The sequence below is a fragment of the Cyprinus carpio genome, chromosome A8 (genome assembly GCF_018340385.1).
Source record: "Cyprinus carpio isolate SPL01 chromosome A8, ASM1834038v1, whole genome shotgun sequence".
Taxonomy (NCBI): domain Eukaryota; kingdom Metazoa; phylum Chordata; class Actinopteri; order Cypriniformes; family Cyprinidae; genus Cyprinus; species Cyprinus carpio.
This window is the reverse complement of record NC_056579.1, coordinates 23,004,590-23,019,645: the sequence shown is the minus strand read 5'-3', so window position 1 is coordinate 23,019,645 and position 15,056 is coordinate 23,004,590. Positions and strand designations below refer to the sequence as shown.

The 15,056-nt window shown below is 33.1% G+C and overlaps 1 protein-coding gene across 1 annotated transcript in view; it reads left to right on the top strand.

Moving 5' to 3' along the window:
- LOC109085200 (AP2-associated protein kinase 1-like) overlaps positions 1-15,056 on the top strand; it is a 48,253-nt gene that overhangs the window by 2,117 nt on the left and 31,080 nt on the right. Inside the window, 1 exon segment of the mRNA XM_042762856.1 lies at positions 14,718-14,836. Within this exon segment, the coding sequence (XP_042618790.1) occupies positions 14,718-14,836 (119 nt within the window).

Below are 15,056 nucleotides of genomic sequence, written 5' to 3'. Positions count from 1 at the left end.
TGGAAACATTACTATTTTTAATGTTTTTGAAAGAAGTCTCTTCTGCTCATCAAGCCTGCATTTATTTGATCAAAATACAGAAAAAACAGTAATATTGTGAAATATTATTACAACTTAAAATAATAGTTTTCTATTTGAATATACTTTAAAAAAAAAATATATATATATATATTCCTGTGATGCAAAGCTGAATTTTCAGCATCATTACTCCAGCCTTCAGTGTCACATGTAACATCCAGTCTATCACATGATCATTTAGAAATCATTCTAATATTCTGATTTATTATGAGTGTTGGAAACAGTTCTGCTGTCTAATATATTTGATGAATAAAAGGTTAAAAAGAACTGCATTTATTCAAAAAAAAAAAAAAATTCTAATAATATATATTCTAATAATATATTTTCTTTACTATCACTTTTTTATCAATTTAACACATCCTTGCTGAATAAAAGTATTGATTTTATTTAAAAAAAGGAAAGAAAAAAAAATTACTGACCCCAAATTACTGACCAGTAGTGCATATTGTTATTACAAAATATTTATATTTTAAAAACATAGCTTTTTTTAATTTTTTTTTTATTTTTTACTTTTTATTCATCAAAGTATCCTAAAAAAAAAGTATCACATGTTCTGAAAAGATATTAAGCAGCAGAACTGTTTCCAACTTTTTATAATGAATCATCATATTAGAATGATAAAGGATCATGTGATAATGATCCTAAAAATTCAGCTTTGCATCACAGAAATAAATGATAATTTAAAGTATAATACATTTAAAAACAATTATTTTATTTTGTAATAATATATCACAATATTACATTTTTTTCCTGTATTTTTGATCAAATAAATGCAGGCTTGATGAGCAGAAGAAACTTCTTTCAAAAACATTAAACATAGTAATGTTTCCAAACTTTTTGTCTGTACTATATATATATATATTATATATATATATATATATATTTTTTTTTTTTTTTTTTCAGATTTTTTTTTTTTTCAGATTATTTTTATGCTTTTGTAGTATGGAAATGAGCATTGTAAACATTCTACAAGATACCTGATTTCATATTCTACAGAATAAAGTGAGTCACTCAGGCAGAAGGACATAAATGTGATCGTATGACAACAGCAAATCCTTTAAAAAGTGTGTTTCTCAGGGTTTCTGTAACTTGCGCGCAGCCCATTGTGGTTCTGGAGCTGAGCATGGAGCATTCTGGATGCACAGGATGCATTATCTGAGTCATCAGCTTTAAGTCTCTTAAGCAGATTTGGAGTCATTCCCCTCACTGATGCTCTGAGATGTCAGCAGAGGAGTCCTAATGTGTCATAATCAGGGTGTCAGGAACTCAACGCTGGTTATGGTGTGAGAGGAATTTTAAGCTAGAAAGACAGACGATATTATCAAGGCAGAGAGAGTAAAGCGGCTGTCATATGTTTGTGTCATGACCTCAGTGCAGAGAGAGTTGTGAATGCATTACACAAGTCATTATTGCCTGTAAGCACACTTGGAGTCACTGCGTCTCATGGGAGACCCGAGGCCTCCTGCCATTTTTAGGGAAAAGTCTATAACCGAGTGTGATTTTTGTATTTGATATGTAAGTATGACGTGATATTTTTGTCCATGAAGGGATTTTTCCATAGAATAATATTTCTGTTGGAAACTAGCTGTTAACTGGAGAACAGTGCATTGTGATGTTCTCAGATTCTTCCACTTTATGAACATGTTGACTTGATCTTCATCTCATGAAATTTGAACTGGTACTTTCTGTACATCTTAACGAAACAAGGCTTTTTTTTTAAAAAAAAATCTGCTTTTGATTTTGTTTCATTCCAATGCCATCCCAGTCAAACAAGTTTTGAATGCATTTCAGACTTTTCGTGGGCATTTAGAGGCATCTCAGAAATTTCATTCACCCTCAAGTTGTTCACTAGTTGACAACAGCTGGCTCTTCTGAAGAACAGCATCCAACCCTGTGCTCATGGCAGTGGGCCACCTTAGTACAGTGGCCAGTTATGCTGTCTAAGCCATTATGTGAAGAGAAAACTGTTAAGGTCTACAGGCTTTGACCTTGAAGCACAGTTCAGTGGATGTTTGACTTCCACCTAGTCATTCAGATGAGTTCATGAGGCCTTCGAGCTTTAACTCAATGTTGTTAAACTATTACATCACTGACTCAGTCAGGCTGTCACCTTTCACTCGCTAAAACACTGAAACACACACGCACTGTTGTTTACCTGAGAAATTCTATGCAAATAGCCAAATGCAGACACAAATGTTTGGCCAAACTCAAACTTCTTATTCTAACTATCTATGAACAGGTCAACAACAAAACTAACGGTTAATTTCCTCAGCAAGATTCTCAGGGTATGCCCAGCTTCTGGATAAATGAGAAAACACAGTTATTTTATGAGTTGGCACTTTAGTATGAATTCATACTATGTGGTTTGTGTGAAAATGTAATATTTAAAAAAAAAAAAAAAAATATATATATATATATATATATATATATATAGAGTAGGGTTAGTGTTGTCATATAACTTTCTAAAAAATAGTGTATTTTGATACCATGATGAAAAACTGTCACAACATTAACGGCATTACATTTGAAATTTCTCATAAATTTCTTGGTATGAACCTGCTTTGACACCACTACTAGGGATGCACTGATACAACATTTCGGTGGCGATACCGATATCTGATTATTTAGAGTGACATCTGCCGTGACAGTGTTTCTTTTTTTCCTTTCAAAGGAATGACAATTAATTACACAATTTTGAAAGAAATACCTTCAATTCTTTCCATTTCAACATGTTTTCCATGTTTCAGAGTAATTGGTCTTGTGATTGACTGGACATAATTAGCCCTGATCATTGAATGCTTTAAAAAAATTGGCGAATAGTATGAATAATTGCTTTTATCGGCTAATTATTGGCCGATATATCAGTGCATCCTTAAAATGCACCCAAGGTCCAACCTAAACCTAACAATCAGTGGGGCATAAGTGATCATACAAAAACGTGTGAATGAGATATTATGTACGATATGTATACTATATATCATTCTCCTCCACCATTAACGACAGTACCACACGCGTGCATTCCTCTGCTTGGAAACAAGCCGCAGCGCATGTTCTACACGCGGGGTGAGGTATTAGTGGGTTTGTTTTGTTTTTTGGGTGGACTATCTCTTTAAATGGATGGTCAACTAAGATGATGAGTTTAGATTTGTTTTGAAAAACATGTGTGGTCATACACTCACACAGTCAAAGTCATGAGTGTGACTTTGAAATTATAAAAATGCAAATTAGATAAATATAACTATTTAGGAGTAATTGTCCAGATGTGACTGTAGGCTCATTTCAGGCTCATTAAGGCTTCAGTAAACAATGATGCTTGACTTCAACAGCTTCATTAAAAACCTGAGGACCTAAAAGCTCAGCAAATTGAGTGTCTATGAACTATAGTAAGTCTATGAACTATACAAGCAGATTGAAGTAAATTGGATTAACACACTGAAGACATTGAAATGAAGACCTGGCTCAATTAATTGTTTTGTGTTTATGGTTTGTTTGTACTAAATATTATAGAAACTTAAATTTTCTGTAAAGTTGCTTTGCAATGATTTGTATCGTAAAAAGCGCTATATAAATAAACTTGAATTGAATTTAATTTAATGTCCACCCATAACTTCAGCGCATGCTTTGTGTGTTACATGATCTTAATTTAAACAGGAAGACCGAATGTCAACAGCTGTGAGTGTCACCCATAACCTCTGGGCTCGATCCGAGACAGTTGCTAGATGGGTGTGTATTTCAGTGGCCTTAGGAATGTTTATGGCCCAAATGTAAAGAGGTTATTTGATACATGCATGCCACACCACTAGAGAGGGCAGACACATGTGCAGGGAATGTTCCCGTTGGTATACAACCTACTATTTTTTTTTAAGAAATTAGTATGCAGTATGTATACTATGCCCGATATGCAAAATTAGCCTTCACTGCATTGCACATTGCATCTGATCTTCCGTTTGAGATGAACAACTGAGAAGAACAAACCTGAGGCCATATCAGTATTCTTTTCGTAATTTGACCACAGGTTACTTTACATTACTTTGCATTACAATTAAAATAATAATAAATGGTCCAAATATACATATTTATTTATTTGTTTGAAAGTTTGTATGTATATTTGTATATTTTGTTATTTTTTTTTATATTTTAATTAATATCTTATTATCTCATTTTCACATTTTTTATTTTTTTATATTTTGGTGTTATGGTTTTAAGTTTTTGCTGTGGTTTTCAAACTTTTTCACGCTCCCTTTAAACCTTAAAATTCAATGTATTGTACAAATCCGACAGAATACATAATTCAATTTACAGCACCTTCATAAATTGAATAAAAAAGCGAAAACAAACGATGCACATTCCTTTTATTCATGATTTTATAGAAGTAGAGTTTGATGCAAAAAAGGTACATCGCCATCGTGTTCATAACAAAGTGATTTGAATGCACCTGACATCATAATTACGACTTCCAAACTCATAAATATGTGCCAAAGCTTTCCTACGCTAGTAGCATGCATACTTTCAATGTCTTGAGGTTCTGGGGAGATTGTTGATGTTTTTGTCTTTGAGTAGACATCAGACTGCCCTCAGAGAGCATCTTTGCCACATTCTGAAAGTTGAATGGGACTGTGTGTGTGTGTGTGTGTGTGTGTGTGTGTGTGTGTGTGTGTGTGTGTGTGTGTGTGTGTGTGTGTGAATAATAGATGGTCAGCAACTGATTTATTCATTAATGTTTCTAATGGCCGCCATCTGTCGGCCTTCAGCTGTCATCCTCAGTGTGTGCTGCTGTGTTTGTTTCCATCGGTTTATGTTAGTGGGTTTGGTTCGCTTGTCTGGTCTTGTCAGGTTTAGTCTTTCTTAAAGGAATAGTCCAGTGGATCAATCAGTAGCCCCTTTCACACATTAAACTGGTAAATTATAAAATTACCAGATTGACTTTGCACCATAAATGCTGTTCACACACCAGTGACAGTGTTCTGTTGTTTTACTGTTAAGAGACCATTCACACTGAAATACAGATTGAGAGTGAAAAACTCTTTGATGTCAATCATAGGAAATTAGCTTTAAGTGTTTTGCCTGTGTTTTCTTTCTCATATCATGAAATTGAATCGGAACCGATTTACCAGTATTTTTTGAAAAGGTTCGGTTCATGATCTCTAAACTTAATTTACCAGTACTTTACCAGTAAAGAGTGTATGTGCCAGACATCTTGCCATACTAACACACATACAAAATAGAAAATAAAGGTTTGATGGAAACCGTTTAACACTTGAAAGTAAAGAAATTAAGAAACTTTACAGTTTTTTTTTCTTTTTTTTTCAGGGGAATAATTACATTGTAATAACAATTTTTATAAAAAAAAAAAAAAAGCAATTATATTTTCCCCAAATCATGCAGCTGTATTATGAAGTATAAACCTCAAAGGGGTGGTTGATCAGCTTTTTTTGTATGCTTGATTGTGTTTATGGGGTGCAGTGTAACGTGTTCATCCTTTGTTTAAAAAAAAACTACATTATTTTTTTGAGTTCCTGGTTCTATGTAGTCCCTCCCTCAGAAATATGAAAGGGCTCTGATTGGTTAGCAGGCTCAGTGTGTTTGTGATTTGCTAAACGCCTAGTGCACGTTGTCCAGAAACGTCACGCCCCCTTACTATTACGGGGAGTTGCATGTTCCCGGGGGTGGGGTTTATGTAAACATCGGGGTTAGTGATGTCACAAACCCAGGAAGAAGCTCGTTGTAGTCCCATACCAGCCATTTTTTGTAGTCCTTAAACAGTGATTTCTTTGAAAGAAAATATCTCCCTTTACATTGAACTCTGAGTGTCGTAACTTTGCAGATGATGTTTATGCTCTAACAGCAACATTACACACTAACTAATGTTCAAGAAGCAAAATCATAATCAAACACCCCTTTAACTTACTTAACTAATTCTCGACTGTTGCGCTTCCACAAAATTAAGAGTTAATGACAAAGCCAGATACAGCACCCCTAGTGGCATCGTTGAGAATGCAGTTCATATTAAGCACAAAGTATTCTTCACTTTTTACATGTACGCGCAGGTCACACATGCAAAATGAACTATTTTTGCAGTAATCAGATGTTCTACAAGGTGGCAACACTGTCCCGGGCCGTTGTTTCACAGTAGAAAATGAAAAGAGACGGAACAACAACAATAAAATAGCAGAGACTGCAACAACAACAGACGGCCGTATTGACATTCACTATATACGTATGAGTATTTGTTATTGGCCCTTACTTATGGAGAAAAATAGAGCAGACACTAGACATGGATGAAGCTTTCAACGGCGCATGTGTCGACCGCCCGTGTTCATGCACAACATCAAATAGAGTATACTTTGATAGGGAACGCGTTCAACTGTATGCAAACGCTAGCACACGCTTACAAAAATGAAGTATACTCGAGGCTTTAGTCGGATGTAATGGAAATGGAAACATGGAGTGTTTTTATATTGGCTGGTTGAGTGCTGTATATGCAGGTCTACAGTGTTTTGGTGTGTGAGTATGGATGAGTCATAATTATATGCTGCCAGTTCTGCCTGCTTCAACCTCCTGCGAGGAGATTTCTAACACACCAGAAAGACGACAGGAAATGAGAGATGGAGGGTGAAAGGAAACGATACCTCCTCTCCAACAAAGCTAAATTTAGCTCAGTCCTGAGTCACTGTCTGTGTGTTTTTTTTTATGTTTTTGCAGGTTTGATTGTATTGTTTCTGTTGTGAAGCAGTTTGATTTACTTCCATTCATTTAAGTTGCGGGTATTCTCTCTTTGCTCTTCAAAAATTTTGATGCAAAAAGAATCAGCAGTGCAAGAATAAAACATGGCAAAATCAAGTTTTTGGTCATTCTGCATCAAATAAAATTACAGAAACATCCCCAGGTATTTTGATAGTATTTTTTCTGACAAAAGACACATAAATTGTGATAAAAGGCATAATATTAAATGCCATAGACAAATGTTTGTATTTATATTATTTGATATTTAATCCACAATCTCCACCTGAGATTTGGAGCCAAATTACAGGAGAGAAAAAATAACTTGAAAAAGATGGCTGCATTATTATTTGATATTAGTAAAATCTGTTGACTTCAACAATCACTGTATATGCCACTGGTGACAGTTCAAAAATGGGAAGTTTGCATGCCTTCAACTCAAGAAAAATAAAATATATCTGAATATTATTTTAGATGGTAGGTCTTAACAAACCTTTTGTTTGAACTTTTCATTTTTAAGACCCTGTAAGTTTCAGTTCCAGAGATATGGAGATCTCAGTCTGGCTCCTTGAGTAAAGTGTTAAACTGTACACATTTTCAGTGGTCAAAAACCAAATGTGGGTCACTTTGCATATAGCTGATACTTCTTTCTTGTGTACAGGGAAAATGTAAAGAGTGCCAAAAATATCCTTTTTCCAAAGATTGTAACTCAAGAATTACTAAAGACATCTCAATGTTCTATTACTTTCTGGTTTTTAACCAACTTTTACTTTTGATATCTTCATTTTTAAGGTCCTATACTGTCCTTTTTCAAAAGATATGGGCATTTCACTGCATCTCTCTCTGCAAATGTTTGAGTTTGACTTATTTTAACTTATTTTATTGTGTTTTCATTGAGCTCTTTCATTTTGTCAAGTGAGATGAGGTGTCTTCATCGTGTTATGATGGGCTGATCACCATTTCGTTGTGATAATGGCCATTTGTCATGTTCTCAACAAAATGGACTGAATGTGTCAGACTAATAGAAATGGATGGACTACAACCTATAAAGTCTACAACTCAGCACTCAGCCATCACCACTTCAGAAATGAAATGAACTAAAAATCTTTGAAGACAGAGAAATGTCTCTTAGCATTGTTCAACAATTTCATCATTTGCCCTTGAGTATTGGAAACATAGCTGTAATTTTATCTCAGTATCTCTGTAAAACTGTACAATAGAGAAATGACATGTGAGACACAGTGAAGAAACCTGAGTAGTGCATGCTGGGACACAGGGTTCACATCACAATGGAGGTGGCACAGAAACATCAATGTACAGCCAAAGAAATGTGCTGGTTTCTCCACCTTTTGATGGCCTCTGTCTCTAGATTGAGGACAACACTGGTTGATTTCGATTTTATCACACAGGAAATGACTGGAACAAGAAAAGTGGTTTCCACATGATAGAGAAGGAGCTTGTTGAGGTTCAGCCAAAAGTAAAGTTGTTTCAGAGGTGGCACAAAAAAAAAGATACAATACTATAATGTATTGTATTATGTATTCATGTTGATTTATGGTTTTGAAATACTTTATCACTTTCATGAAACATTTCAATTTAATTATTCTAAAAGTGATATTACAGTAAAAAGTTATAAAATTTTACCCACATGCTTAATACATGAGTTTGTACACATCTTAATCATTATTTAAAAAAAAAAAAAAAAAGCTAATCGTATTTTTTTTTTTTACAAATATCATGAGTTATTTATTCAAATATGAAGCTAATATGTCAAAATAAAAGTTTGGTTTAACTTGAAGACATTGTGCCAGAAATATATTACTTAATATTCTGTACGTAATACTATTACTACTAACTAAACTTCATTTTTTAAGGAATAATCACACAATAATTCTTCCATGTTTTAATTTGAAGGTAACGCTTAAGGTAACACAATAAGGTCCCATTAATTAATATTAGTTAATGTATTAACTAACATGAACAAACAATGAACAATACATTTATTACAGCATTTATTAATTTGTGTTAATGTTATTCAATGAAAATACACTCGTTCATTGTTAGTTCATGTTAATTCACAGCGCATTAATTAATGTTAACAAGCGAAACTTTTGATTTTAATAATGCATAGTTAATCTTAAGTTAATGTTAATTTAATAAATGCTGTAGAAGTATTGTTCATGCTTAGTTCATGTTAACTAATGAACCTTATTGTAAAGTGTTGCCAGTTTTAATTGTAAATCCCCTTTGTTTGCAAATATAAAATTTGTTTAATTTCCATTAATTAAAAGATAAATTAAATTAATGTTTTAAACACAAAATTTCTGAGAAAGAAAAAAAATATTTTATAAATAATAAAGCTATTGTAAGAATAAATAAAAGTTATGCATTCAAATAATTAGACATGCTAAAACACAGAATTTATAACAATTAAACATAAGGTGAGAAAAGTCAAACATTTCATAAGGCCCTAAACGTGTAGTTTTTGTTAAACTTTTAATAAGCTGTTAAATTGTATCATGATTCTAATTAAATAGACATGCTTTTTTGGTAAATAAAATGTAATTAAACCATTAAAAAGGAGTCCAGAAAAATTAAAAAAGAATTTGGATTTTTTTTTATGCATTTCATAGGGCCCTATACTTTTTTTTAAAACAATATAGTGCATGTTTTTGTATCCATATACATTTTAGTTCAAAATTTTACATGCTCATCACGGGGTGTGTTGAAGTCATTGTATTTATGAATTGTATACAATACAATGCATAATACCAATGTTGGCTAAAACTATAATGAACACACTCCACTCCTTTATTTAAATTGGTATGAATGTTAACAATTGAAGCAATAGGATCCTGCATTCAAGTGTTTCTCAATTAAGTAAACATCTCTTCAAGCTTTTCCAAGTAGTTCTTAAAAAAAGAAAAGAAAAATGTAACAGAAATAAATTATGGGAAGTGGGTAGTTTTCTTATTTTGGTCGTTATTGTTTATTACTGTCCTGAATTGATAAAAATGACCTGATTCTGCAGGTCTGTTAGGCTGCATTTACTGTAAAGTAAAGAGTTACTCCCATTCCATGTCCCTTTCTTCTGTGGAAGTAACCAGATTTAATTTTGTAGCTGGACTTGGCAGAAGTTGAAAGATTGGATATACATTTGCCATCTCATGCCAACACGTGTTATGTTTAAGCGTCTAACCTTAAGTATTCCTTTAAGATGCTGCAGTTTTGAGTACAGTATAGGGCTGGACAATAATTCAATATCAATATGCATCGCGATTATAATTTTTTTCAATAACGGTGATATGATTTTTAAACACATATTCGATATTTCGATATACATTAGCAGTATTTCCCATAAATTGATTTATTTGTGGCGTTTGACTTCGTTGAATAAACATGAGCACTGCACGCTTCAAAATCAAAACACGTCACGGGTGTTTTATATGAATGTATATCTGAAGGGAACCTAAAAGTTTCGATGGCATTTTCATGTGATCTAATAAAGAAGCGTTCACGAGCGGAGCTGCTTTGATTACAGTGTTACTGTGGAAACCGCTGGTTCTGCTGCTCTCACAGCGCCTCCTGCTGGCAGACAATCAGTTTGCATTAGAGTATATGATTTTATTAAGGTTTAGCTGTGGGTAAAGATGTTTTTGATGGTAAGATTTTTAATGTTTTTAAAATGCTTTTTTTTTTTCTGTAATGTTTTTCTTTTAAAGAATTCTTCTGCTCACCAAGCCTGCATTTATTTGATCCAAAGTACAGTAAAAACAGTTACATTTTGAAATATTTTTACTATTTAAAATAACTGCTTTATTTTTAAATGTAGTTTATTCCTGAGATCAAAGCTGTATTTTCAGCATCATTACTCCAGTCTTCAGTGTCATATGATCCAGAAATCATTATAATATGCCGATTTGCTGATTATCAATATTTAAAACAGTTGAGTTTTCAGGATTCTCTGATGAATAGAAAGATCCAAAGATCAGCATTTATCTGAAATAAAAAGCTTTTGTAACATTATACACCATTCCATTCAAAAGCTTTAAGTCAATATGATTTCTTTTTTTTTTTTTTTTTTTTTTCTGGAAAGAAGTTATAGAAATCTTTATTTAGCAAGGATGCTTTAAATTTATCAAAAGTGATAATTAAGATATCTATAATGTTACAGTTTCTATTTCAGATAAATGATTCAGGAGTAATGATGCTAAAAATATAGCTTTGAAATCACAGGAATACATTACATTTTAAAATATTTCCAAATATAAAACAGTTATTTTAAATAGTAAAAATATTTCAAAATGTTACTGTTCTTGCTGTATTTTGGATTAAATAAATGCAGGCTTGGTGAGCAGAAGAGAACTTTTTAAAAACATTAAAAATCTTACTGTTCAGAAACTTTTGACTGGTAGTATATATTAGCCTATAGTTTGGCGTTAAAGATATTAATATTAATTAGGTGAGTTGTAAATGATTATTTGACACTGATTTTACATTTATTGTTTGTATGAAGTCTAAATACAAAAAAAAAAAAAATTCTAAAATATTATATGGTTTTAAATGAAGTGTCATAGACTTGGCAAATTAATTTTTCTTAAGTTTGTATGCACAGAGATCTGTTGTGGGCGTTCTTGGTAGTTTTTACGAGGCTTTTTAATTGTGTTCATATCGATATCGGAATTATATCATATCGACCGAAGTTAAGAAATATGTTGTGATATAAATTTTGGCCATATGATCCAGCCCTAGTACAGTAAGCTTCTCTGTCCTCCCTCTAACAGATTATTCACTGTAAACAAGATAGTGGGGTGGTATTTATAGATCCTTACATAATCAGATTCTCCGTTTACTTACTGCTACACCACACCTCATCCGAGGGCAGTGTGTGCGTGTGTGTGTGTGTGTCGCTGCAAGGGCACAGGCGTGGTTTGTTGTTTTTGAAGTAATTGCTATTTTCCGTCACTGAATCTGACTCGTGGTCGCTCTCTGCAGGGATCAGAGTGCGTGTGGATCTGTGTACTGTATGTGTGCATATACTGTTTCATGTCGCATTTGATTTAATCAGCTTTTGGCAAAACATCTGTAGTGTGCTTAACACAAAAGTGTTTTTCTGATATTATTAAATTTTTTTATTATAAACTAATTATATAAAAAAAGTTTAATGCACTTTTAAAATTTTATTTGATATATAACTCAAAACATCCATTTGAATTAAAAAAGCATAATTTATTTGTGCATTTTTGATGCCCCTCCCCCCCTCCGTCACCAATCATTTACCTTAAAATAATAGTAAATAGTCATTTTATTATTTTTTAAATCATTTTTTTTATATTTAAAGAGTAAATGAATAATCTATAGGTAATCTATTTGGTTCTAATGTTGTTATGTTATTAAAATGTAAAAAAAAATAATATTTTATTTTTTTTTTTTTGTTATTTTAGGTCTGAAGATGATAAATCTCCATCTTTGACTTTGCTAAATATTTTTCTTACACAAATTTACTGAAAGGCTATTCAGTAGTTGCACACATTGGCTATTCATGGACCATCAGACCAGCCCAGAATCAAACATCTGGATACATGAGACTTTTATTTGGTTTGTGCCAAAACTAGCAATTTATTTTCAGACAATAAAGTTCATTGTTACTCTCACTAGGTCTTCGACAGTTTCAGGTTTCTAGGCTTCAAGCAGTTTTCCCAAAGAGGCCAGAGTCTGTGCAGATGTGTGGACAGAGCTCTTCTTGTCCCTTTGCTCAGTTGGGTCGGAAGGCCTGATGGCTGAGTTATGACACTTTTTATTAAACCTCATAACGCTGCTGCATAATCTGAAGACCAAGCTTTTTCTGTGTTAGCATAACTTTATGTAGTACAGTCTGGAAAGTGAGATTCCTGGATTTGCTACCACAATGTAACCTTGGTGTCTGATGTTAAAAGCGTTGCTGAGTTTATTTTATGGTCTGTTGTGTTTCTAATCTGTAGGTTCAGTTTGACTTGATTTATTAGGCTGTGGGCAGACATGCAGTAGACTAACCAGTTTTTTTTTTCATTTTCAGACTCTTGGTTTTAACAGCAGCGTTGATCTAATCTGCTGTTTTTTGATGAGAAACCTCACAGAGTCAGTCATATTGTTTCCATAGCATTCATATTTAGTATCTGCACTACTCCATGCACAGCTAAAATACATGCAAAATGGATTTGGGAAAAGGAGTAACGAATCTCAGGTTTTAGTCTCAGTTTGCACTGGATTGTATCTAACTCCATGTTTCAACTGTCAGATTTCTCTACAAGAGACCAATTTCTGAAATGCATGACTGCAAAAAATGAAATGTATGAGGCTGATGTGAGAACAAACATTCATCAAAAAGTAGCTAGCTTTGTGTGGGGTTGTCATTGACCCATTGCTAATTAAAGTTGGAATTTTGGTAGAGTTTATTTTTATTTTTTATAGTATATAATATTTTTATATATACTTATATGCAATAATGTGAATTAAAACAATTCATAAATATTATATAATCAATATAAAATAGTACAGAATTTATTTAAAAATATAAAAATAATGACTCAACCATGAAAATATTTTGTAATCATTGTACAAAGTTAATTAAAATAAATAAAAGATAGCTGTGCTTTATCAATAATAATATTATTCTATAATTGATATTAATTTTAGTAAGTTTCTAAGGTATTCTTTATTTTTATCTATGTATTTATTTATTTATTTTTCTGGGTTGTTTTGGGTGGTTGCTAGTCGGGCTGTTCTGATTTTTTATATATATTTTTTTATTTTTTATATTTATTTTTTTCTTTGTTTATGTTTTTTTATTTTTTTTTTTTGGTATTTTCTTTTATTTTTGTGTGCATTGCATTAATATAATGTCTCATTGTTCAACTACTAATGAATTAAGATGTCAAAACTACCAGACAACAGTGAAGTGAAGTGTGCGAGAGAAACTGAAACAGAATCAAACTAATAGCACAAGTCTCCATATGATCCACATGATCTGAGGTAACATTCCTAGCACAAATAGTCTGAGATGACTTCTTTGTTGAACTTTAACACTGGGAGTTAGAGATTTGTTTAGTGCCCCTATTATGGGTAATGAAAGGTTCATATTTTGGTTTTGGGAGTCCTCAACAACAGGTTGACATGCATGCAAGGTCAAAAAAACACTGTCATTGTCTTAAAATATGCATTTATTTTTTCCTTTTTTGCTTAATGACTCCCAAACGAGTTGGAGGAGAAAATGAGTTTGGAGTTGGGAGGGGAGGTTCAAGTTTTCCCGGGTCTGCACGCACAAGTGGACGGGCATAAATAAGCTAATGTTTTAGTTTGACATCACCTTGAAACAGCTAAAGAGTCGTTTTAAAAATGACTCGTTTTCATGACTCGGAGTCGACTATTTCTTTTGAAAGACAATAACTTTATACACGGTGCACTTTTAGATTTAAAACTTTGCAGGATGTTTTCATTCACTGTGTTACACACTGCATGAAAGGTAGTTTTCAAAAATTCATAATAGGGGCACTTTAAATTACTAACCCCAAGTATGAGCATTAGTTATTGTAATGCATCATTAGGCACAAATTGATTTTAATTTTGTCAGGGAGTGGCATTTCCACAGTCAAAGGGTTTTTTTGTGAGTTCTTGTTCTTACTCTTACTGTCAGGCCTTACATTATTAAAATGTTTAACCTAATAATTACATGATTATATACTGTGTGCCACTGACGGCTGGTCTGATAGCACAAGGGGACCAGTGTCCAGTGCACAAAGGTTGTCTGTGTTCCTTGTGGTACTGTGTTACATTAGTTGAATCACAAATGAGATCGATTTGCCTTTCTCTGCATGTGAGCTCTCAGTAGCTCGACTGTCCTGTGTTTAAAGAGCTTCAGGCTGTTGGTTTTCTTTCCGCAGGTGGTTTTGCTATCGTTTTTCTGGTGAGGACTCATCAGGGCGTCCGTTGTGCACTGAAGAGAATGTATGTCAACAATGAACATGACCTTCAAGTATGCAAGAGGGAAATTCAGATTATGGTGAGACCTTCCTTTATGCACGGTTCTTCACCTGCCGTATGTAAAACTGGGATGTCCTCAAAATGATGCCTAGCAAATTTCATGCAGACACAACTTTGTGTTCAGGAGGAGGCATATAGACAAAGCCATCATGGGCCGTGACCAAATGTTAAATCAGCTTTTGTCTGCTGAACAAATGGACAAACTAGCTACGAGGAACTATACATGATATATTAACATT